This window comes from Bufo bufo, chromosome 2 (genome assembly GCF_905171765.1).
Source record: "Bufo bufo chromosome 2, aBufBuf1.1, whole genome shotgun sequence".
Classification (NCBI taxonomy): Eukaryota; Metazoa; Chordata; class Amphibia; order Anura; family Bufonidae; genus Bufo; species Bufo bufo.
Window position 1 is genome coordinate 445,197,952 of NC_053390.1, and position 23,091 is coordinate 445,221,042.

The 23,091-nt window shown below is 45.7% G+C and overlaps 1 protein-coding gene across 3 annotated transcripts in view; it reads left to right on the plus strand.

Moving 5' to 3' along the window:
- The window catches only part of LOC120989422 (hippocampus abundant transcript 1 protein-like), a 48,260-nt gene extending 25,632 nt beyond the window's left edge, over nucleotides 1–22,628 (plus strand). For all 3 annotated transcript variants that reach the window (XM_040417511.1, XM_040417509.1, XM_040417510.1), the window contains exons 10-12: nucleotides 16,346–16,443; nucleotides 19,099–19,265; nucleotides 21,079–22,628. In XM_040417511.1, coding sequence (XP_040273445.1) covers nucleotides 16,346–16,443; nucleotides 19,099–19,265; nucleotides 21,079–21,291 — 478 coding nt within the window. In that variant the 3' untranslated portion in view covers nucleotides 21,292–22,628. The remainder of the gene's footprint in view (nucleotides 1–16,345; nucleotides 16,444–19,098; nucleotides 19,266–21,078) is intronic.
- The last annotated feature ends 463 nt before the right edge of the window (nucleotides 22,629–23,091 follow it).

Here is a 23,091-nt window from a genome sequence, read left to right on the forward strand (position 1 = left end):
CTTTAAACTGTATTTACTAGGTAGCTAACCTTCTGGTGGTTTCTGAACCCCGTGGCCTTACCTCTCTCCACTGCTACATTTTTTTATTTGACATTTTCCACTACTTTCCTTCGGACTGGGCACCTGATTGAGTTATGCTTTCATGTGGCACACTGCATACACAATTCTTAGTGTACTGTGTGTAATGTGATATTTTGCCCAGAAAGAAAGCAGCAGCAAGTTTAAAGAACTCCATGAACAAGGAGAAAGCGCCAGGTCATGCATCCAGGCAGTGGGTATATATACAGGGCATTTGTAAAGTCTTCAGACTTCACACTTTTTTCGCATGTTGTTATGTTGTGGCCTTGTGCTCAAATTAAAAAGATTTTCTGCAGATCCTCTCAAGCTCTGTCAGGTTGGAATGGGACTATCAGTGGACAGCCATTTTTAGGTCTCTAGAGATTGGGTTCAAGTCAGGGCTCTGTCTGTCCACTCAAGGACATTCACAGAGTTGTCCCTAAGCCACTCCTGTGTTGTCTTGGCTGTGTGCTTAAAGGGGTTGTCTCATCATAGACAATAGGGGCATATCGCTAGGATATGCCCCTATTGTCTTATAGGTGCAAGTCCCACCGCTGGGACCTGCACCTATATCGAGAATGGAGCCCCGCAATTCGGTGGCTGGAGGACTCCAGTTCGGCCACCATCAAGCTGGCTCCCTATAGAAGTGAAGCGTATACGCGTCCCCCGCTCCAATTCATTTCTATGGGGCCGACGTTCGGCTATTTTCGCTGGCCCCAAAGAAAATTAATGGAGGGCGGCTGCGCATGCGCAGTGTGCCCTCCTTCACTTGTTGGGCTCCGTTCTCGATATAGGTGCGGGTCCCAGTGGTGGGACCCACACCTATAAGACAATCGGGGCATATCCTAGCGATATGCCCCCATTGTCCATGATGAGACAACCCCTTTAAAGAGGACCTTTCATCTGGCAAAACATTGTGAACTAAGTGTCATGATCTGTACAGCAACGCCCAGGGATCTCACTGCACTCACTATTATCCCTGGGCGCCGCTCCGTTCTCCCGCTATGCCCTCCGGTATGTTCGGTCACTTGGTTATAGTAGGCGGAGACTTAGGGGACTTGGTCTTCTTGTCCCAGGCTGTAGCACTGCGCAGCGCAGAGCTCACAGCCTGGGAGTTTTTTTTTCTCCCAGGCTGTGAGCTCTGCGTTGCGATTGGCCAGCGCTACAGCCTAGGAGAAGGAGACGCCCAGGAGAACAAGGGCAGTCTCCTCCTACTATAACCAAGTGACCAAACATACCGGAGGGCATAGCAGGAGAACGGAGCGGCGCCCAGGGATAATAGTAAGTGCAGTGAGATCCCTGGGTGAATTATTGAGGCCACTCTGCTTCTTGGGGACTTGTGCCTCCACAGAATCCCATCTCTGAGCTCTAAAGGCAGTTCTTTCCTCCTCATGGCTTGGTTTTTAATCTGATATGCATTGTGACCAGTGAGACCTTTATAAAGATCTTAAAGATGATTAAAAGAAATAGGAGGCCCCCAGAGCTAAATCGCAAGTGTCCTAGAAAAGGGTCTGAATACTTATGTCCATGCAAACGTTTTCTAAAATTCAGTTTTTCTCTCTCATTATGGAGTACTGAGTACAGAAAGATTGGGGCGGAGTTGAATTTAGTTTCTTATTTTAGCACAAGGCCGCAACATGTGAAAAGGTCTGAAGACTTTTCGAACGCACTGTAATTTCATGTGGTAGTGTGCTTTTGTAAAGCATTTTCTCGCCCAGTTTCCTTGGGGGACACAGAAGACCTTGGGTATAGCTCATCTCCATAGGAGGCGTGACACTAAGTGAAGACTGTTAAGCCCCTCCTCCACAGCTATACCCTCAGCCTGGAGAGAGAGACTGCCAGTTTTTGCTTAGTGTCCAAGGAGGCAAGACACTCCCTGCTCTGCAGGGCTGGTTTCTCCTTGTTTAAATTTTAGATTTTTACTGATGGGCTATGATGTACTTATGTACTATGTTACTATGCTGCACTCTCACTGGTTTCACTGCCGGCCATAGGCATGACTCAGGCAGCATACATACATCCCTCTGTCTGTGGTTGTTTTCTCGCAGGTACGTTACTGGCCATGTGCATGTACCCCATACATGGCGGGGTGCTTGCACTCTCGCTGGATCCGCTGTCGGCCATATGCATGACCCCTCTTCCGTGGGCGGTGTATGCACTCTCGCTGGATTCGCTGCCTGCCATGGGCATGCCTTCCTTCCTCAGGTGACATACACACATTCTCACTGACTGTGTTTGTCTCTCACCAGTACGTTGCTGGCCATGTGTATGACTCCCATACATGGCGGGTGCACGCACTCTCCCTGGATGAGATGCTGGCCATGTGCATTACCCCCCCTTTTTTTCTGGGCGGCATGCTACACTCTCACCGGATACCTTGCTGGCCATGAGCATGGCCCTCTAACATGGGTGGAACGCTTGCACTCCCATTGGATACGGTGCTGGCCTTGTGCGTGACCACCCCACATTCCATGGGCAGAATTTGGCACGCTCATGAGATTCAAGGCTGTCCTTGTATGGCTGTGCTGGACTTGTACATGTCCCCCTTCATTGGCAGAGTAGTTGCACTCTCGCTAAGTCAGTGTTGGGTGTATTATTGCACACTCACTTAATGCTAGGATAACCCTGTGCATGTTCCCCTTTCACTAGGTGGACCTCCTGCGTTCCTGCTGGATTATAGGGTATGTCCTGCTTCTCTGAAGTAGGTACGGCCTTAGGCATCACTCCCTTTTGGGACCGGCCTTTGCACTCTTGCCGACTGCAGTTTGCCAGATACAATTTCACCCCTTTCGGGGCGGACTGCTTGCGTTCCATCGCATGCTATACTAGGCTTGTGCATAACTCCCTTGCAGGTTGCACTTTGCAATTACGTACATGCTGTGGCACTCTGTGGCGAGCCCCCTTTTTCGCTGAATTAACCTTTTTGCAGTGAGCGGACGTTCTTGTGCGTTGTTTGGGCCGTGTATGCCTTCTCCTCCTGTAGGTGGGTTGGCCTTCTCACTGCTTACGGGCTGCTAGTACGTATGCCTCATCTGCTTCCTGCGGCATACTTTTGTTTTCTTGGGATACGATGCTTGCCGCAAGTCTTGCACTCGTCTCTAAGGAGTTCATTCTGTCCACCTGACCCGGACAGGCTCTATTGCTCTCTGCTGCACCGAGCTGGGTGGTACTCATTCATTTAGTTGGCCCTTCATCCCAGGGAGTGTTCGTGGTTCCTAGATGCGTGCCCATTCGTCCTTCCGCGGTATTGCTTCCCTGCGCTAGTGGTCACATGGTCGAGAGTGCGGTTGTCTGGAGCGCCCCTCGAATTCTTCGTTGGCTCTGGCAGGACTGCGGTTCCCTTGCCTGCTGCAATTTCCTCCTCTTCGGATGCAGTGTGGTATGAGTCCTTCCTCTTGGCGCCTCTACGCTTCAGTCTGATCTGCTACCAGGTGCGGGCCGCTTTTCTCGGGAAGGTCACCCAAATTCGCTTGGGTGCTCGATTACCCAGGTCGGAGGACCTCCACCTTGGGTTCTTCAGGGTATTCGCCTTCTGCGAGGCGGTGAATCGGGCATCTCACAGTGTAGCAGGGTTCTGCTTTTGAGCTGTCCTATGGCTTCCCTGTTGCCCACTCCTCCGTTCGGTTGGAGGGTGTTATGCCGGCCTCTGTCTCGACTACCTTATCTCGCCGGCTCTGTTTGGCTCCCGCTCGGTACAGATCACTCCGATGTGGCTTCTGTCCCGCCAGACTTCAGAGGCTGTTCCTTCACTGTCCTCCCCTCTGGGGAGAGCATGGTTGTTCATGTGGATGGTTCCGGTGTTCCTTTTGGCCTCGTACTGTCTCCCTTGTTCACACTGGCTGTATTAGCTGTGCCTATTTACCGAGTCTACCGCGTTCTGTCCTCCCGCTGAGTGCAGATTGCGTGGTCCATTCTAAGACAATGGTCCTGCTGTAGACTTACCTTCTCGGTAACTTGGGGGGGACTACCTTTCGGTCCAGATTGTCCTTTGATCTCCCACACCGGGACTGTAGAACATGGCTACATCAGCATGGACTTTAGCCTGTCTTGTCCTGGCATCTGGTGGATACTGGGCGGACCCTTTGGTTCCGTTCCGTCTGTCCTTCTGCTCCCCCACTCGGGTGGATACGGGACAACGTTGCTCGGGGGCCGACGGGACCAGTTTTGTCGACTTCTGCCCGTGTTACTGGTCTGCGCCTGATCACATTGGGTTTTCGCCCGCTTGCCAGGCGACTCCAGCGGGTTCGCTACTGTCCGCTCCTGGCTGTATTTCGTCCAGGATCTGTCGTAAGACTTATGGTTTTTTTGTCTGGGGTTCTGTGGGAAGCTGTGCATTCCCCACTCTGACTTTTTCTCTCCCCATGGTTCTGTCTTTTTTCCAGTCCGGCCTGGACCTGGGACTGGGATTCCTTTACTTGAGGTGTCAAGTGTCAGCGCTGTTCTTCCTCTTCCAGCGTTCCCCGGCCCTCTGGGCCTGTCAAGACCTTCTTACTCGAAATGGCTCTTTGGTTCCTCTGTACTGTCCTTCGGTACCGCCCTGGGAACTACATACTGAGCTCTCGGCGCTCCAATCTTTTCCTTGGAGCCGTTACAGAAGTTCTCTCTACCCCGCCTGTCCTGTACGGTTGTGTTTCCATATCAGTCGTGTCTCTGACGGGTGCCTGAATGGCCCCTTTTTGTTCTGAGCCTTCTGTCTTTTCCCAGGACAGGGCTGTTTCTACATCCCGTTCCTTCCTTCTGAAGGTGGTGTTGCCTTTCGCTTCAACACTTCACCGATTTGGACGTTGTTTGGGCCTTGCCGGTTTTACTTGGAGATCTCCGACTCTTGTCGACGTTCGGTCTCTTGGGTTTCCTGGAGGTCCGCGCTTAGAGTTGACGGACTCCAGGGTGGTTTTCCTCCGCTTTATCAGATTGGCTATTGCTGAGGTTACCGCACCGAGGGCAGGATTCTGCCTTTGCTGTCACCGTTCATTTCACCAGAGCGGTCGGTGCCTCCTGGGCCGGAGGCATTGGGCTTCGGCCATGCATTTGAGCAAGGCGGCCACAGGTCTTCCTTGCACGCTTTACAGAGTTCTACAGGGTGCATACTCTGGCTTCGGCGTATGCTGCCTTGGTCCGCCTGGGTCTGCAGGCGGCGGTTCCTTGATGCCTTCGGGTGCTTCGCCTTGGAGCTGTGGTCCCTCCCCTTTTGGACTGCTTTTGAACGTCCCAAGGTCTTCTGTGTCCCCCAAGGAAACTGGGCGAGAAAACGAGATTTTTGTATAACTTACCAGTAAAATCTCTTTCTCGCTCTTTCCTTGGGGGACACAGCACCCACCCATTCATTGTTTTTCTCTACACGGTTTCCGAGTTTGTGTTACCCGTTGGGTAGTTGGCTTGTTGGTTCCTTGTTGGACTTTGCCTTTTCTCACTGCTTGGACACGCAACTGGCAGTCTCTCTCTCCAGGCTGAGGGTATAGCTGTGGAGGAGGGCCTTAACAGTCTTCACTTAGTGTCACGCCTCCTATGGAGATGAGCTATACCCAAGGTCTTCTGTGTCCCCCAAGGAAAGAGCGAGAAAGAGATTTTACTGGTAAGTTATACAAAAATCTCGTTTTTTCCCCTATTTATCATGGTCAAAGAATAACTACAAGCACACCAGAATATAAGTAAAGAATGTTTTATCCAGTGACATGCTGGACCCATGACGGAAATTCATTAGACTCTGTTATAGTAAGTTAGGTCTATTGGGCACCGTTCATTTCTGTTCAGTGCTGCCTTTTGTCTGTTTGTTTTTTAACAGAAAAACAGGGCAGATATGAACATAGCCTTAGTGTGCAGATGTCCCATGTTATTATATAAGATTAGGCTTCAGAACTGTTCCGGAGCCTGCTACAATTAACTCCTTTCTGTCTAGTGACAGAATTATATCCCTTTATATCAATAAACCACTTAACTTTTGTTAGACAAACCTGTGCTATAATCCACAAATAAAACAGAAAGTCAGTCCTGCGTCTCAACACGGACAGTTACTTGCGCTGCTGCTGGTCCCGGGTTCGTGTGGTAGGTTTCACACTGGCAAAGTCAAGTTCATAGGTTTTGGAACCGCGCTGCTGGGAGCTATGTATTCCGGTCACAGGTGGATGATACAAGGGTGTCAGCCCCTCTCCTCGACAACCAAAGGATATGGTCCTCCCAGACCTCCTCCTCTACAGGGTTTAAGGGGATAGGCAAGATAGTGAAGCACCCTTGAGAAAGTTGTTCTAAAAGGTTTTATTCTACTTACAACAGGTCAGTAGACAAAAGGCATAAAAATACAAGATGATCGTCACGTTCCTGCCCGACCCGGGTTTCGCTACCTCGCTTCTTCAAGGGCGATGACTGAGCATGCTCACAAACGAGCCCTATAAATAGCCCAGCCCTCTCATTATTATTCAAGCGGGTGTGGTTCCCATCCGTATAGGACATTTTCAAAATAACAGTTTTACAACATATAACATAAAATCACACTGATGCAATCATTTTTAAAATACAAACATAAGAATATAAAATTATACACGGGAGTGGATTGTTACTCCCTATTGCCAATTTGTGTAAAGACCCTTTCGGGTTACCGCTGTTCTCAATAGTCAATATATACATTCAGCCTCTTAATAAGAATCTATCCCCCACTTAATCCTCTCTTGTCCTAGGTGTATCCCAACTCAATTTATTATAGTAGTTCTATCCTCATATACATTCCATCCACTCCTCGGATATTATACCGGTATTCTCCACCTACTCCCGGAGCGTCATTCAGCTAATTTCCACTCCTCCTGGAACATCCCTCCACAGGACGCCATCCGATTCTGGGACGTCACACAGGTAATCTCCGCCCACTCTTAGAACGTCACTCAGGAGGGCGCCACCCACTCCGGTAGCGTCATTCAGGTGTTCTCGACCCCGCCTCCACCCCTGATGTTCCCATCACAAGGCATCCTTATCCAATGGAGCAGCCAGGAAACCTGACGTCATCCAAAGGTCCTTAGGAGGCCAGGTAGAGAACAGCCGAACGTCGCCACCGGTGGGTCATTTTACAGTAAACATGGTTTAAGGTCAAATTCAATGTTAAGCCCTCTGGGTTGTAGGGTTCCTAGCTGGTAAATCCACTCCACTTCCTTTCTATTGATTTGTGCCAGCGAGTCCCCCCCACGCCAGTGTGGCTTAACAGTTTCAACTCCAGCGAATTTTAACCCTTGTGGGTTTTTTCCATGTGATAATTTAAAGTGTGCTGATACGCTATGGGTCATTAGGCCTTTTTTGATGTTCCGTAGATGCTCTTGTATCCTAACTTTCAGCTTCCTAATTGTCCGTCCCACGTACTGGAGCCCACAAGGGCATTCCAGTACGTAGATGATGCCCTCATTTTCGCACGAACAATTGTTCTTTATACGGAATTCAGCCCCATTCTTTTTAGACACTATCTGTTTAATATTCACCTGTCGATCTCTGGAGTTCCGATTTTTACAGCCTGCACAAAAGCCACACCAGGTAAATTTTCCTTCTTTTTTCTCCTTCACATTAACTGGGGGTATGGCACTACGTACGAGTTTCTCTCTAATGTTGGTCGCTTTTTTAAAAATAAAAGAGGGATTTGCAGGTATTATTTTTCCTATTGTAGGGTCGTTTTTTAAAAACTCCCCAGTTCTTTTTCACCATTTTCTTAATGTTATCTGACATGGAGCAAAATTTGGTCACAAATGAAAATCTGTAGTCCCTATTTTCTTTTATCACTATTCTTTTTGTATGTTCCTTTTTTCCTTTTGTTTCCATCTCTACTTTCTGTATGCATTCATCTAAATTGGCCTCATCATATCCTCTCTCCACAAACCTATTTTTTAACACCCCACATTGCGTTCTATATTCATCCACCTCTGTACAATTACGGGCCATCCTCTTGAACTGTCCTTTCGGAATGTTCCTGAGCCATGGGCCGTAATGACAGCTCTTCATATCAATAAAGGAGTTCACGTCTGTTTCTTTAACCACCTCCGGACCGCTGTACGCACAGACGCGTCCTGGAGGTGGTTGATTCATTCCTCCTGGACGCATATACGCGTCCTCTCGCGAGACGCGAGATTTCCTGTGAACGCGCGCACACAGGCGCGCGCGCTCACAGGAACGGAAGGTAAGAGAGTTGATCTCCAGCCTGCCAGCGGCGATCGTTCGCTGGCAGGCTGGAGATGTGTTTTTTTTAACCCCTAACAGGTATATTAGACGCTGTTTTGATAACAGCGTCTAATATACCTGCTACCTGGTCCTCTGGTGGTCCCATTTGTTTGGATCGACCACCAGAGGACACAGGTAGCTCAGTAAAGTCCCACCAAGCACCACTACACTACACTACACCCCCCCCCCGTCACTTATTAACCCCTTATTAGCCCCTGATCACCCCTGATCACCCCATATAGACTCCCTGATCACCCCCCTGTCATTGATTACCCCCCTGTCATTGATCAACCCCCTGTAAAGCTCCATTCAGATGTCCGCATGATTTTTACGGATCCACTGATAGATGGATCGGATCCGCAAAACGCATCCGGACGTCTGAATGAAGCCTTACAGGGGCATGATCAATGACTGTGGTTATCACCCCATATAGACTCCCTGATCACCCCCCTGTCATTGATCACCCCCCTGTCATTGATTACCCCCCTGTAAAGCTCCATTCAGACGTCCGCATGATTTTTACGGATCCACTGATAGATGGATCGGATCCGCAAAACGCATCCGGACGTCTGAATGAAGCCTTACAGGGGCATGATCAATGACTGTGGTGATCACCCCATATAGACTCCCTGATCACCCCCCTGTAAAGCTCCATTCAGATGTCCGCATGATTTTTACGGATCCACTGATAGATGGATCGGATCCGCAAAACGCATCCGGACGTCTGAATGAAGCCTTACAGGGGCATGATCAATGACTGTGGTTATCACCCCATATAGACTCCCTGATCACCCCCCTGTCATTGATCACCCCCCTGTCATTGATTACCCCCCTGTAAAGCTCCATTCAGACGTCCGCATGATTTTTACGGATCCACTGATAGATGGATCGGATCCGCAAAACGCATCCGGACGTCTGAATGAAGCCTTACAGGGGCATGATCAATGACTGTGGTGATCACCCCATATAGACTCCCTGATCACCCCCCTGTCATTGATTACCCCCCTGTCATTGATCACCCCCCTGTAAAGCTCCATTCAGACGTCCGCATGATTTTTACGGATCCACTGATAGATGGATCGGATCCGCAAAACGCATCCGGACGTCTGAATGAAGCCTTACAGGGGCATGATCAATGACTGTGGTGATCACCCCATATAGACTCCCTGATCACCCCCCTGTCATTGATTACCCCCCTGTCATTGATCACCCCCCTGTAAAGCTCCATTCAGACGTCCGCATGATTTTTACGGATCCACTGATAGATGGATCGGATCCGCAAAACGCATCCGGACGTCTGAATGAAGCCTTACACGGGCGTGATCAATGACTGTGGTTATCACCCCATATAGACTCCCTGATCACCCCCCTGTCATTGATCACCACCCCTGTCATTGATCACCCCCCCTGTCATTGATCACCCCCCCCTGTCATTGATCACCCCCCTGTCATTGATCACCCCCCTGTCATTGATCACCCCCCTGTCATTGATCAACCCCCCTGTCATTGATCACCCCCCTGTCATTGATCACCCCTCTGTAAGGCTCCATTCAGACATTTTTTTGGCCCAAGTTAGCGGAATTATTATTTTTTTTTCTTACAAAGTCTCATATTCCACTAACTTGTGACAAAAAATTAAATCTCACATGAACTCACCATACCCCTCACGGAATCCAAATGCGTAAAATTTTTTAGACATTTATATTCCAGACTTCTTCTCACGCTTTAGGGCCCCTAGAATGCCAGGGCAGTATAAATACCCCACATGTGACCCCATTTCGGAAAGAAGACACCCCCAGGTATTCAGTGAGGGGCATATTGAGTCCATGAAAGATTGAAATTTTTGTCCCAAGTTAGCGGAACGGGAGACTTTGTGAGAAAAAAATAAAAAATATCAATTTCCGCTAACTTGTGCCAAAAAAAAAAAATTTCTATGAACTCGCCATGCCCCTCATTGAATACCTTGGGGTGTCTTCTTTCCAAAATGGGGTCACATGTGGGGTATTTATACTGCCCTGGCATTCTAGGGGCCCCAAAGCGTGAGAAGAAGTCTGGTATCCAAATGTCTAAAAATGCCCTCCTAAAAGGAATTTGGGCCCCTTTGCGCATCTAGGCTGCAAAAAAGTGTCACACATCTGGTATCGCCGTACTCAGGAGAAGTTGGGGAATGTGTTTTGGGGTGTCATTTTACATATACCCATGCTGGGTGAGATAAATATCTTGGTCAAATGCCAACTTTGTATAAAAAAATGGGAAAAGTTGTCTTTTGCCAAGATATTTCTCTCACCCAGCATGGGTATATGTAAAAAGACACCCCAAAACACATTCCCCAACTTCTCCCGAGTACGGAGATACCAGATGTGTGACACTTTTTTGCAGCCTAGGTGGGCAAAGGGGCCCATATTCCAAAGAGCACCTTTCTGATTTCACTGGTCATTTACCTACTTACCACACATTAGGGCCCCTGGAAAATGCCAGGGCAGTATAACTACCCCACAAGTGACCCCATTTTGGAAAGAAGACACCCCAAGGTATTCCGTGAGGGGCATGGCGAGTTCCTAGAATTTTTTATTTTTTGTCACAAGTTAGTGGAAAATGATGATTTTTTTTTATTTTTTTTTTTCATACAAAGTCTCATATTCCACTAACTTGTGACAAAAAATAAAAACTTCCATGAACTCACTATGCCCATCAGCGAATACCTTGGGGTCTATTCTTTCCAAAATGGGGTCACTTGTGGGGTAGGTATAATGCCCTGGTATTTTAGGGGCCCAAATGTGTGGTAAGGAGTTTGAAATCAAATTCTGTAAAAAATGACGAGTGAAATCCGAAAGGTGCTCTTTGGAATATGGGCCCCTTTGCCCACCTAGGCTGCAAAAAAGTGTCACACATCTGGTATCTCCGTACTCAGGAGAAGGTGGGGAATGTGTTTTGGGGTGTCATTTTACATATACCCATGCTGGGTGAGATAAATATCTTGGTCAAATGCCAACTTTGTATAAAAAAATGGGAAAAGTTGTCTTTTGCCAAGATATTTCTCTCACCCAGCATGGGTATATGTAAAAAGACACCCCAAAACACATTCCCCAACTTCTCCCGAGTACGGAGATACCAGATGTGTGACACTTTTTTGCAGCCTAGGTGGGCAAAGGGGCCCATATTCCAAAGAGCACCTTTCGGATTTCACTGGTCATTTACCTACTTACCACACATTAGGGCCCCTGGAAAATGCCAGGGCAGTATAACTACCCCACAAGTGACCCCATTTTGGAAAGAAGACACCCCAAGGTATTCCGTGAGGGGCATGGCGAGTTCCTAGAATTTTTTATTTTTTGTCACAAGTTAGTGGAAAATGATGATTTTTTTTTTTTTTTTTTTTTTTTCATACAAAGTCTCATATTCCACTAACTTGTGACAAAAAATAAAAACTTCCATGAACTCACTATGCCCATCAGCGAATACCTTGGGGTCTCTTCTTTCCAAAATGGGGTCACTTGTGGGGTAGTTATACTGCCCTGGCATTCTAGGGGCCCAAATGTGTGGTAAGGAGTTTGAAATCAAATTCTGTAAAAAATGACGAGTGAAATCCGAAAGGTGCTCTTTGGAATATGGGCCCCTTTGCCCACCTAGGCTGCAAAAAAGTGTCACACATCTGGTATCTCCGTATTCAGGAGAAGTTGGGGAATGTGTTTTGGGGTGTCTTTTTACATATACCCATGCTGGGTGAGAGAAATATCTTGGCAAAAGACAACTTTTCCCATTTTTTTATACAAAGTTGGCATTTGACCAAGATATTTATCTCACCCAGCATGGGTATATGTAAAATGACACCCCAAAACACATTCCCCAACTTCTACTGAATACGGAGATACCAGATGTGTGACACTTTTTTGCAGCCTAGGTGGGCAAAGGGGCCCACATTCCAAAGAGCACCTTTCGGATTTCACTGGTCAGTTTTTACAGAATTTGATTTCAAACTCCTTACCACACATTTGGGCCCCTAGAATGCCAGGGCAGTATAACTACCCCACAAGTGACCCCATTTTGGAAAGAAGAGACCCCAAGGTATTTCGTGATGGGCATAGTGAGTTCATGGAAGTTTTTATTTTTTGTCACAAGTTAGTGGAATATGAGACTTTGTAAGAAAAAAAAAATAAAAATAAAAAATCATCATTTTCCGCTAACTTGTGACAAAAAATAAAAAGTTCTATGAACTCACTATGCCCATCAGCGAATACCTTAGGGTGTCTACTTTCAGAAATAGGGTCATTTGTGGGGTGTTTGTACTGTCTGGGCATTGTAGAACCTCAGGAAACATGACAGGTGCTCAGAAAGTCAGAGCTGCTTCAAAAAGCGGAAATTCACATTTTTGTACCATAGTTTGTAAACGCTATAACTTTTACCCAAACCATTTTTTTTTTACCCAAACATTTTTTTTTTATCAAAGACATGTAGAACAATAAATTTAGAGCAAAATTTATATATGGATGTCATTTTTTTTGCAAAATTTTACAACTGAAAGTGAAAAATGTCATTTTTTTGCAAAAAAATCGTTAAATTTCGATTAATAACAAAAAAAGTAAAAATGTCAGCAGCAATGAAATACCACCAAATGAAAGCTCTATTAGTGAGAAGAAAAGGAGGTAAAATTCATTTGGGTGGTAAGTTGCATGACCGAGCAATAAATGGTGAAAGTAGTGTAGGTCAGAAGTGTAAAAAGTGGCCTGGTCTTTCAGGGTGTTTAAGCACTGGGGGCTGAGGTGGTTAAAATAGGAGCTAGTAAGGAAACGTCCATTTTCAACCCGAATGCATAGGTCAAGAAAATTAACGCTTGTGTTGCTGATTTCCCCCACAAAACGTAGATTCCAACTATTGTGGTTCAATTGGGAGATAAAGGACTCGAGTCCCTCCTTTCCTCCTTCCCACACCAGGAGACAGTCATCAATATACCTCCTCCAGAAGGTCAATTTGCCTCCCGGAGTGTCCGCTCCTAGTGTGGGAAGGATGAAATTCTCCTCCCAGGCCCCCATAAAAATATTTGCGAAGCTGGGGGCGAATTTCGCCCCCATCGCAGTGCCAATGCACTGTACGTAATGTGAGTCTTTGAACCAAAAATAGTTGTAATCGAGACAATAACTGAGGCATTCCAAAATAAAATTTCCCTGCTGATTCCCCATTTTCGCATCATTTCTGATTCTATTTTCCACCGCTTCCATTCCCAATTTCTTTGGGATAACTGTGTACAGGGATGCCACATCAATTGTGGCCATCCATGTGTTCACAGTGGGGGGGTTAAGGTCTTTGATGAGCTCCAGCACAGACCCAGTATCTTTCAAATGGGAGGGGTTTTGCAGAACATACCCTTGTAAATAAAAATCAATATATTCCGTGACTCTGCACGTCAATGAATTGAGCCCCGAAATTATCGGTCTTCCCGGGGGGTCTACTGGATTTTTGTGGACTTTGGGCAGATGGTATATCACCGGCACCAGGGGGAACGGGATGGTAAGATAATTAAACTCTTTTTTATTTAGTATTCCTTTTTATTTAGGTTTCCTGGCTGCTCCATTGGATAATGATGCCTTGTGATGGGAACATCAGGGGTGGAGGCGGGGTCGAGAACACCTGAATGACGCTACCGGAGTGGGTGGCGCCCTCCTGAGTGACGTTCTAAGAGTGGGCGGAGATTACCTGTGTGACGTCCCAGAATCGGATGGCGTCCTGTGGAGGGATGTTCCAGGAGGAGTGGAAATTAGCTGAATGACGCTCCGGGAGTAGGTGGAGAATACCGGTATAATATCCGAGGAGTAGATGGAATGCATATGAGGATAGAACTACTATAATAAATTGAGTTGGGATACACCTAGGACAAGAGAGGATTAAGTGGGGGATAGATTCTTATTAAGAGGCTGAATATATATATTGACTATTGAGAACAGCGGTAACCCGAAAGGGCCTTTACACAAATTGGCAATAGGGAGTAACAATCCACTCCCGTGTATAATTTTATATTCTTATGTTTGTATTTTAAAAATGATTGCATCAGTGTGATTTCATGTTATATGTTGTAAAACTGTTATTTTGAAAATGTCCTATACGGATGGGAACCACACCCGCTTGAATAATAATGAGAGGGCTGGGCTATTTATAGGGCTCGTTTGTGAGCATGCTCAGTCATCGCCCTTGAAGAAGCGAGGTAGCGAAACCCGGGTCGGGCAGGAACGTGACGATCATCTTGTATTTTTATGCCTTTTGTCTACTGACCTGTTGTAAGTAGAATAAAACCTTTTAGAACAACATTCTCAAGGGTGCTTCACTATCTTGCCTATCCCCTTAAACCCTGTAGAGGAGGAGGTCTGGGAGGACCATATCCTTTGGTTGTCGAGGAGAGGGGCTGACACCCTTGTATCATCCACCTGTGACCGGAATACATAGCTCCCAGCAGCGCGGTTCCAAAACCTATGAACTTGACTGTGCTATAATCCAGCAGAAATCAAGATAACCCATTAAAAATCTAATCTCCAAAATATAATTAAAGCGACGGTCAATATTCAATGTTATCGCATATACATAGGGCCAGATTTATCATTACTCTGACAGCTCACTCCACTTTCACATATGGCTAAAGTCAGTTTTAGCCAAGTCAGATTTATGATCGGCCTTTTAAGACTGTAATAAATGTGGTTTGACGGTAGTCTCATAAGATAAGCATGGTCCTCACTGGAGTGAAATTGCGACTTTTTAAATAGTCCCAATAGTAAATCTGTCTAGAGATTCAATTACATAAGAAAACACGCCCACTTTCAAAAAACTGGCGAGCATAGTGCAGGGCAGAAAAAAGTCGCAAATTTGTGCGCAGTTTTAGCGTTTGGGACTTTTTGGGGGACTTTTTCACTCCATTATTCTGACCTGAGCTAATGATAAATCTGGCCCATAGTCTATCAAATAAATATATGCTCCAGATGGTGATCGTGATGGTTAGGGGTATGTATCAAGGTGTAGGGTAGAGAGTTCCTTCCCTGAACTCACCCTAAACTATACCTCAGCCCAGAGACGACCCCTAATGGTGGGGACTCTGTCTGTGTACCTGGGCTAACACACCCTAGTTGGCCCTAACGGGTCCTGGTACCCCAACACACCCAAGCTGGCCCTATTCCTTTTTTTTTTTTTTTACATCATCTGTGGACATTCTGTCAGCTAGTTTGAGCCTATATAGCTGTGAACATGTGCTGCTAGATCGCCACAATATACATTTCCCATAGCTTTGAGTTCTTTTATTCAGTCAAAAAAACTATTTTATACATATGCAAATGAGGCTAGTAGGGAGCTCAAGGGGCTGTTACTAACGTTTAAGAAGCCTAGCCACTCCCACTGTGAAGGAGCCCAGCACCACCCTGCATCCTCCGAATCTCCTCCTTTCTCCCCCGACGTCACACGGAGCGCCGTAATCTCGCGCATGCCAGCTAGCGCATGTGCATTTCGTTCCCTGAGGCTGATGCCAGCAAAGTAAAGGAACACTATACCGGCGCTCTAACTGTGTGACGCCGGGGGAGCAAGGAGGAGATTCGGAGGATGCAGGGTGGTGCTGGGCTCCTTCACAGTTGGCGTGGCTGGGCTCCTGAAAGGTTGGTAACCTCATTTGCATATGTATATAATCTTCTTCTTTTTTTTTTACTAAATAAAAGCACTCACAGCTATGGAATATGTATATTGTGGTGATCTAGCAGCACATGTCCTCAGCTGTAAAGGCTAAACCTAGCTGACAGAATCCCTTTAAAGGGCTTGTCTGCTTTGGACAGCCACTACTTGTTAAGATTCCATTGCCAATAAGATTATTACAAAGTGTTGCCCTTCTGGGACCCCAGTGATCATCTGTTATCTGTTGGGAAACTTGATAGACATTTCCCTACAGTACCATCTTACAGTGCCCATTCACATCAGTGGGTTGCCTACCCAATTTATGACAGATTCTCCAGTGTAACCACTCTACACTCTGGCCAAGAATCCTCCTATAATAACTCGGGGTTGAATAGAGATGTAAATGAGTAAGTAGTTTACTGTACAACCCCTTTAAGGACTGACATGTTGCTGTCTCTGGTAGGATGATGTGGGCTGCTGGTGCAGTAGCTGCAATGTCAAGTATTACCTTCCCTGCTATCAGTGCTGTGGTGTCTCGCAATGCAGATCCAGACCAGCAAGGTGAGTTGCACAGCTATGGCTTATTTATTTAAAGGGGTTATCCGTTGGATAGGTCATCAGTATCTGATCGGTATGGGTCCGACACATGGGACACCCGTCTATCAGCTGTTTGAAAAGGCAGCAGTGCTGCTGTGAGTGCAGTGACCAAGCACAGCCACTATACAATGTATGGCGCTGTGCTTGGTAAGCTGTGAGAAGGCAGCGGCGCTTACAGGAGCTCCACTGCCTTCTTAAACAGCTGATCAGCAGGGTCCCGGGTGTCGGACACCCACCGATCAGATACTGATGACCTATCCTGAGGATAGGTCGTCAGTATCAAAATCTCAGAATAGGGATAAAAGTCTTCTGGCTACAGATTTTGATAACCTGTCCTCCGAATATGTGGTCAATATCAGATCGGTGGGGTTCTGACACCCGCCAAACCTATGATCAGCAGTTTTGGACTGCCGTTGTGCTGGAGACTGTGCAGTGTGCAGGCGGCTCCGAACACTATGTACTGGCTGTGCTGAGTTACTGCAGCTCAGCTCCCTTTCAAGTGAATGGTAGCTGAGCTTTAATATGACAGTATTGGAAACTTCCGTGTATGGAGGCTTCTTCTTCCACTCCGTACACTGTTAGTTTCTGGCACCAGGGCAGTCTGGGACCTCTGAGTGAGGTTGTGGACACCCACGAATCTGATATTGCTGAACTATCTGGAGGACCGCTTTAACTAATTATATGCAAAGAGGTATCTCCTGGAGTAAAAATCATCTCACTAGTACCACTTTCTAAGGTGACTCTCTAACAAGCCTTGGAGCACGACAACAGAAAACAAAGCCAAAGGTCCATCCATTGAAACAGCTGTCTAAGTGTTTGTCTCTCATCAGTACGGTGTTTTGTCTTCTTACACGTTCACACAGTGTGCAGTCTGACATTCAGCATAAATCATTCCTGTCTTCCAGACTGTTCTTTGTAGTCTAACTTGTTTATTGGTCAACAGGTTGTACATATGTGATTGATTATATACGATTGATTGGTTGGTAAAACAGGATTGTTTGGTAAAACTACAAGAATACAAATCACATGTATAAGTATAGGATAGCATGTACTATAACATTAACAGTCATCAGTGAAAGCACATTGTAAAATTGCTGCCTGTACATAGGATTGCATGGCTAGCTAACAGTAATAACAACTCCCTGAGTAACCATTACAACTAGCTGAACAGCTCTGTATAACATCATGTCCCTGAAACAAAGGTAGATCTTTCACCAAATATGCTTTTACAAGGATAGTGGAGTTTGAGAAGGAAATATGCATAGGACAGCTCTGAACTGGAGACTGGAGATTTCTCTTTCCCAAAATGCTTTGCACTTCCACAATGCAGTGCTCCACCCATAATGCAGCAGTCTTTGTAACAGGAAAAACAAAGTGTAATACAACTTAACACCGCTAGATGGTGCTATAACTACACTAAACACTTCAGAAATACCAAGACTGAGGCAGACTTGATCTGTAATGATTCTCTAAGGCTACTTTCACACTAGCGTTCGGGGCTCCGCTTGTGAGTTCCGTTTGAAGGCTCTCACAAGCGGCCCCGAACGGATCCGTCCAGCCCTAATGCATTCCGAGTGGACGCGGATCCGCTCAGAATACATCAGTCTGGCAGCGTTCAGCCTCCGTTCCGCTCCGCAGGCGGACACCTGAACGCAGCTTGCAGCGTTCAGGTGTCCGCCTGGCCGTGCGGAGGCAAACGGATCCGTCCAGACTTACAATGTAAGTCAATGGGGACGGATCCGTTTGAAGTTGACACAATATGGCTCAATTTTCAAACTGATCCGTCCCCCATTGACTTTCAATGTAAAGTCAAAATGGATCCGTTTGCATTTTCATGAACAAAAAAAAAAAAAAAAACATTTTTTTTTTTTTTTTGTTCATAGTAATGCAAACGGATCCGTTCTGAACGGCTCTAAGCGTTTGCATTATAGGTGCGGATCCGTCTGTGCAGATACCAGACGGATCCGCACCTAACGCAGGTGTGAAAGTAGCCTAACCCTGCTGGGCAAAACAGTACGGAGTAAGATTGTGACTTGCTTATTGAGATGCCTTGGATGCAGCTTAGGCCCCTTTTACATGAGCGAGTTCCACACATCGGACTTGCAGCTTGTGTCAAGGAGAGCACCCGTTCTGAACTCGGGGGCACTGGCAGGGTCGCATAGCATTATATTGATTTATGATGCTCTGTAGCCCTTACAGTTCTGTGATGTATTGTATAACACTGACAGCATTATGTAAGTGTTATACAATACATTGCAGACCTCTAAGGGTTACATATCAATATAATGCTATGCGACCCCATCGGTGCTGGGAAGTCAGGACAGGTGCTCTCGCTGACATGCTGCAAGTCCAATGCGTGGAACTCGCTCATGTAAAAGGGGCCTTAGAGGAGGAACTGGCTCTCCTTAAGGAGACCAGCTGTGTATGGAGACTTGCAGACAAGGCTGCATGGGCAAATAATATTTAAACAACTATCTTTCAGAGTAAGTGAACCTTCTCCCTAGAGCCGCCGCCTTAAAGTTATATGAAATTTCTAGATGTAATGCACCATACAAACTTTGCATGTACATAAATCCCTTCAAACACTTGAGCTTAATGAATATTGGGTCTCTGCTGTAGGTGTTGTACAAGGAATGGTAACTGGAATTCGTGGCTTATGTAATGGATTGGGGCCCGCTTTATATGGGTTCGTCTTTTATTTGTTCCATGTTGAGTTGAATGAAATGAATGAGGAGGAGCCTTCTGACAAAGTCCTGAAACCCAATATGGCCAACCCTTCTGATGAGGTAAGCTCCTTATTAGCAAAGATAAGATCATGGCCTGTTATAGAGAAATTGACTGATCAATATTGCTGCATCCTTAAAATGAAGCAGAGCATTAGGACCAAGGGGATTCAGTGTTGAGAACAATAAGGTTATACCATGATTGGTTAAAGGAACATAACCTGGACTCAAATGATAGCTCGTAATTTCCATATCTTTCTTGTATATTTCGGTAATTTAATGAGTCAGGTTATCCCTTATAATGTTTCTAAAAGGGGGTTTATAACCTGATTTTTTTGCAAAACATAGAACCAGTCTTGTTCTTGGGGTGGGCCTGATATTGCAGCTTATTGCCAGTCAACCAGACTTTTTTTATGTAATAGCACTCAGTAATAGTCACTCAAATCTAATAATATATTTGATAGTGTATATAGAGATTATATATTGTGGGGATTCGCTCTGGTAGGCAGGGCAAGTAAAATGACTCTGTACAGTCTTGGTGTTAGTTCACACACAATGGAAAGCCCACATAGCAGAAATCACCTTGTTGGCAGTTCTATCTCCAGCGGTCCACAGCAGGCTTTAGGGGGCCTGTTTCCCTAAATACGGGTCTCAGCCCTCCAGCACAGCACAAGCCTCAGATCCCAGCGCACACACACCTTGCTGCTGAGCCCAGCTGTCTTTTAAGGGCAGCTAGGTGCTGTCAAAACCCGGACCGGCACTTAAAATCCAGTCCGGTGTCTGACCCCATCTGGCTGCAAATGTCTGTTTTGTTTTTGCCTCTTATATTTTCAATATGGTTAGAGTTGTTCCTCAACTCCAGTCCTCAGGGCCCACCTTCCGGTCATGATTTGAGAATATCCCACACAATGGATACCTAAGGTAAGTCCTGATGCTTAGACACTAATTATATCACTTGTCCAATACTAAGGAAATCCTGAAAACATGACTGGCAGGTGGGTCCTGAAGACTGGAGTTGAAGAACACTGCCATAACGTATAGGGCATTTAAGGACTTCAGAAGAGGATGATTGCAGCACTATGCTTATTGCAGTCCCAATGCCAGGTTCCTAATAGAAACTGTTATAAAGTAAAAATAAACTGAGACAAATATTATTTTATTCACTAGTCTTTCTTTTTTTAAATTGTTTGGACTTTGCCTTTTAAAGGGGTTTCCAGGATTTTGATATTAATGACCTCTCCTCAGAATAGGCTATTAATATTAGATGGGCTGGAGTATGACACTTCCACTGTTTAGTTGTGGCAACGACACTAGAACTGCACAGCCCTGTCTATTGTGTAGTGGACAGAGCTGGTAACTGAAGCACTGGTTCCATTTACTTTGGCACCAGAGCTACAAGTTAATAGCTGATTGGTGGTGTTGCCGGAACCTGATAGGCCATCAGTATCAAAATCCTGGAAAACCTCTTTAAACGGGTTGTCACTTCAGCAAATAGCATTTATTATGTGGAGAAAGTTAATACAAAGCACTTACTAATGTATTGTTATTATCCATATTGCTTCCTTTGCTGGCTGGATTCATTTTTCCATCACATTATACACTGCACGTTTCCATGGTTATGACCACCCTGCAATCCATCAGCGGTGGCCGTGCTTGCACACTATAGGAAAAAGAGCTGGCCCATTTGGTGGCTGGGATCGTGGGAGTGTACATAGGCTAATGCTTTTTCCTATTGTGTGCAAGCACGACCACCACTCGTGGATTGCAGGATGGTCATAACCATGGACTTCCTCTACATAATAAAAGGTTAAGGTTTAAATATGTGCTGTATTAAGGGATTAACGTGTATTTATTTATTTTCTTCTCTCCATCACAGAGAAGTATAATCCCTGGTCCACCCTTTCTGTTTGGGGCTTGTTCTGTATTGTTGTCCTTGCTTGTAGCACTCTTCATCCCAGAGCACACCAGCCTTACACTGCGCTCTGGTGCTCATAAGAAGCACAGCAATGGTGCTCAGAGCCATGCACTTCTACCTCCTGCCCACCTCCTTGAGGGCAAGGAACCACTCCTTGATGATAGCAGAGTATGACCCAAGGACTTTTACATGGGTGTCCTAGCAAGAAGACTGTCAACATCATGGATTGCTCCAAGATAGTTGAGTGAACTTAACTAGAACAGCAGAAGAAGCAAGGACCAAAAGACAGAGGAAACTTTGACAGTTTCTTTTACTAGACAAAGCAAATGCTGTTACAAAAGTGCCATGGCAGGGATTGAGGTGGTGGGTCTGCTTGTAAGAACGTGGCCAGGAAAGGTATAACTGAATAGTTCATCAGTTATTTGCTGCAGGAAATTGGATATGCCATGTAAAATGTTATAATAGGAAGACTGGCTGAGTGAGATGTTATGAAATCAGAAAATCTCTTGCCAAATCCAAGAAGAGGACCTCAGTAGGAGCTGCCCAAAGTTCTGCCTTTACACCGAATTACAGAAGAAGAGCCAATTGCATTGTGGCAAAAATTATACCTTTTTGTTATTGTTTTTAATTCTCACTGAATTGAGTTGACTGAAATAATGGGTACACAATGTCCATTTTTGTATATTATGTTGTCTTCAAATTTTAAGCCCTCCTTTTGTTATTTCCCAATGCCACAGTGCAACCCCTGAGGGGGCTGAGTCGGAGGAAGAGCTCTCACGCTGGACTGACGGATCAGCCTATCTTTATTCCAAATTAAAAATCTTTTTTTTTTCTTTCCCAAATAAAACTCTTCTTCTTGTTCTTAAAATACTAAGGGAGGGAGAAGAAAAGTAATGAATGTGCACAAATGGTAGTTAGCAGGGCAAATACGGAGTTCCTTCTATACTTTGTAAAGCAATGTGATAACTAAATCGCAGCTGGTGTCTTTAGCTTGTAATCTAGTGCTGCTTAGGCAACTTAGGAAAAAATGTAAAAAATTGGCGCCATATTAGTTACCTTTGTCTGGTTTGGACGCCCCCTTTTGTTAAGAACCACCTGTTTTTGGCAGTGAAAGAAACCAGCGAGTCCTCATGTGCACTCATTGTGGCAGCTGTCTAGTTGGAGTTGAAGGCCACTTCTGAGACGCCTGGTGAACAGCTGATTTTGTCATGGCTAGGATAGGGCCACTACAGGAAAAACAATATTACTTGTGGACATTTAAATGACTGTCCTTTCCTACAATATGTGGATAGTCCAGGTTTGCTAGGGTTTAGATCTGCTGCTTGGTAGTAGCATCTACTTTGGGTCATACAGTAGAGGGGGTTCAAGTTCTGTAGTAGGACATTTGAGAAGTCTTATTTAAAGGGTATCTGTCAGAAGATGTGTACCTATGAAACTGGCTGACCTGTTACATGTGTGCTTGGCAGATGAAGGTATCTGTTGGTCCCGTGTTCATATGTGTCCACATTGCTGAGAGAGATTATATTTAAATATATGCAAATGAGCCATTAGAAGCAATGGGGGCGTTGCTGTTACATCTACAAGATCAGCTCTCACTGCAACTGCCACACCTTCTGCACTTTGACAGGGCCAGGTTGTGAAAACGTCATCACATCTAGCCCTGTCTATGAAAGTGCAGAGGGCTCAGCAGTTGCAGAGAGAGCAGAGCCTCTAGGTGTAACAGCAACACCCCCGTTGCTCCTAGAGGTCTGTTTTCATATAATAAAACATAATTTTCCTCAGTAATGCAGGCACATATGAACACGGGACCAACACAGATACCTTCATCTGCCAAGCACGCATGAAACAGATCAGCCAGGGTCGTAGGTACAAATCTGCTGACAGATGTACTTTAATCAGATAGCCCCTTTACAACCATTTTGGACAGTTGGTAAAGTGTGTTGACCAACATTTTTGCGCTTCAGTAGTGAAGTT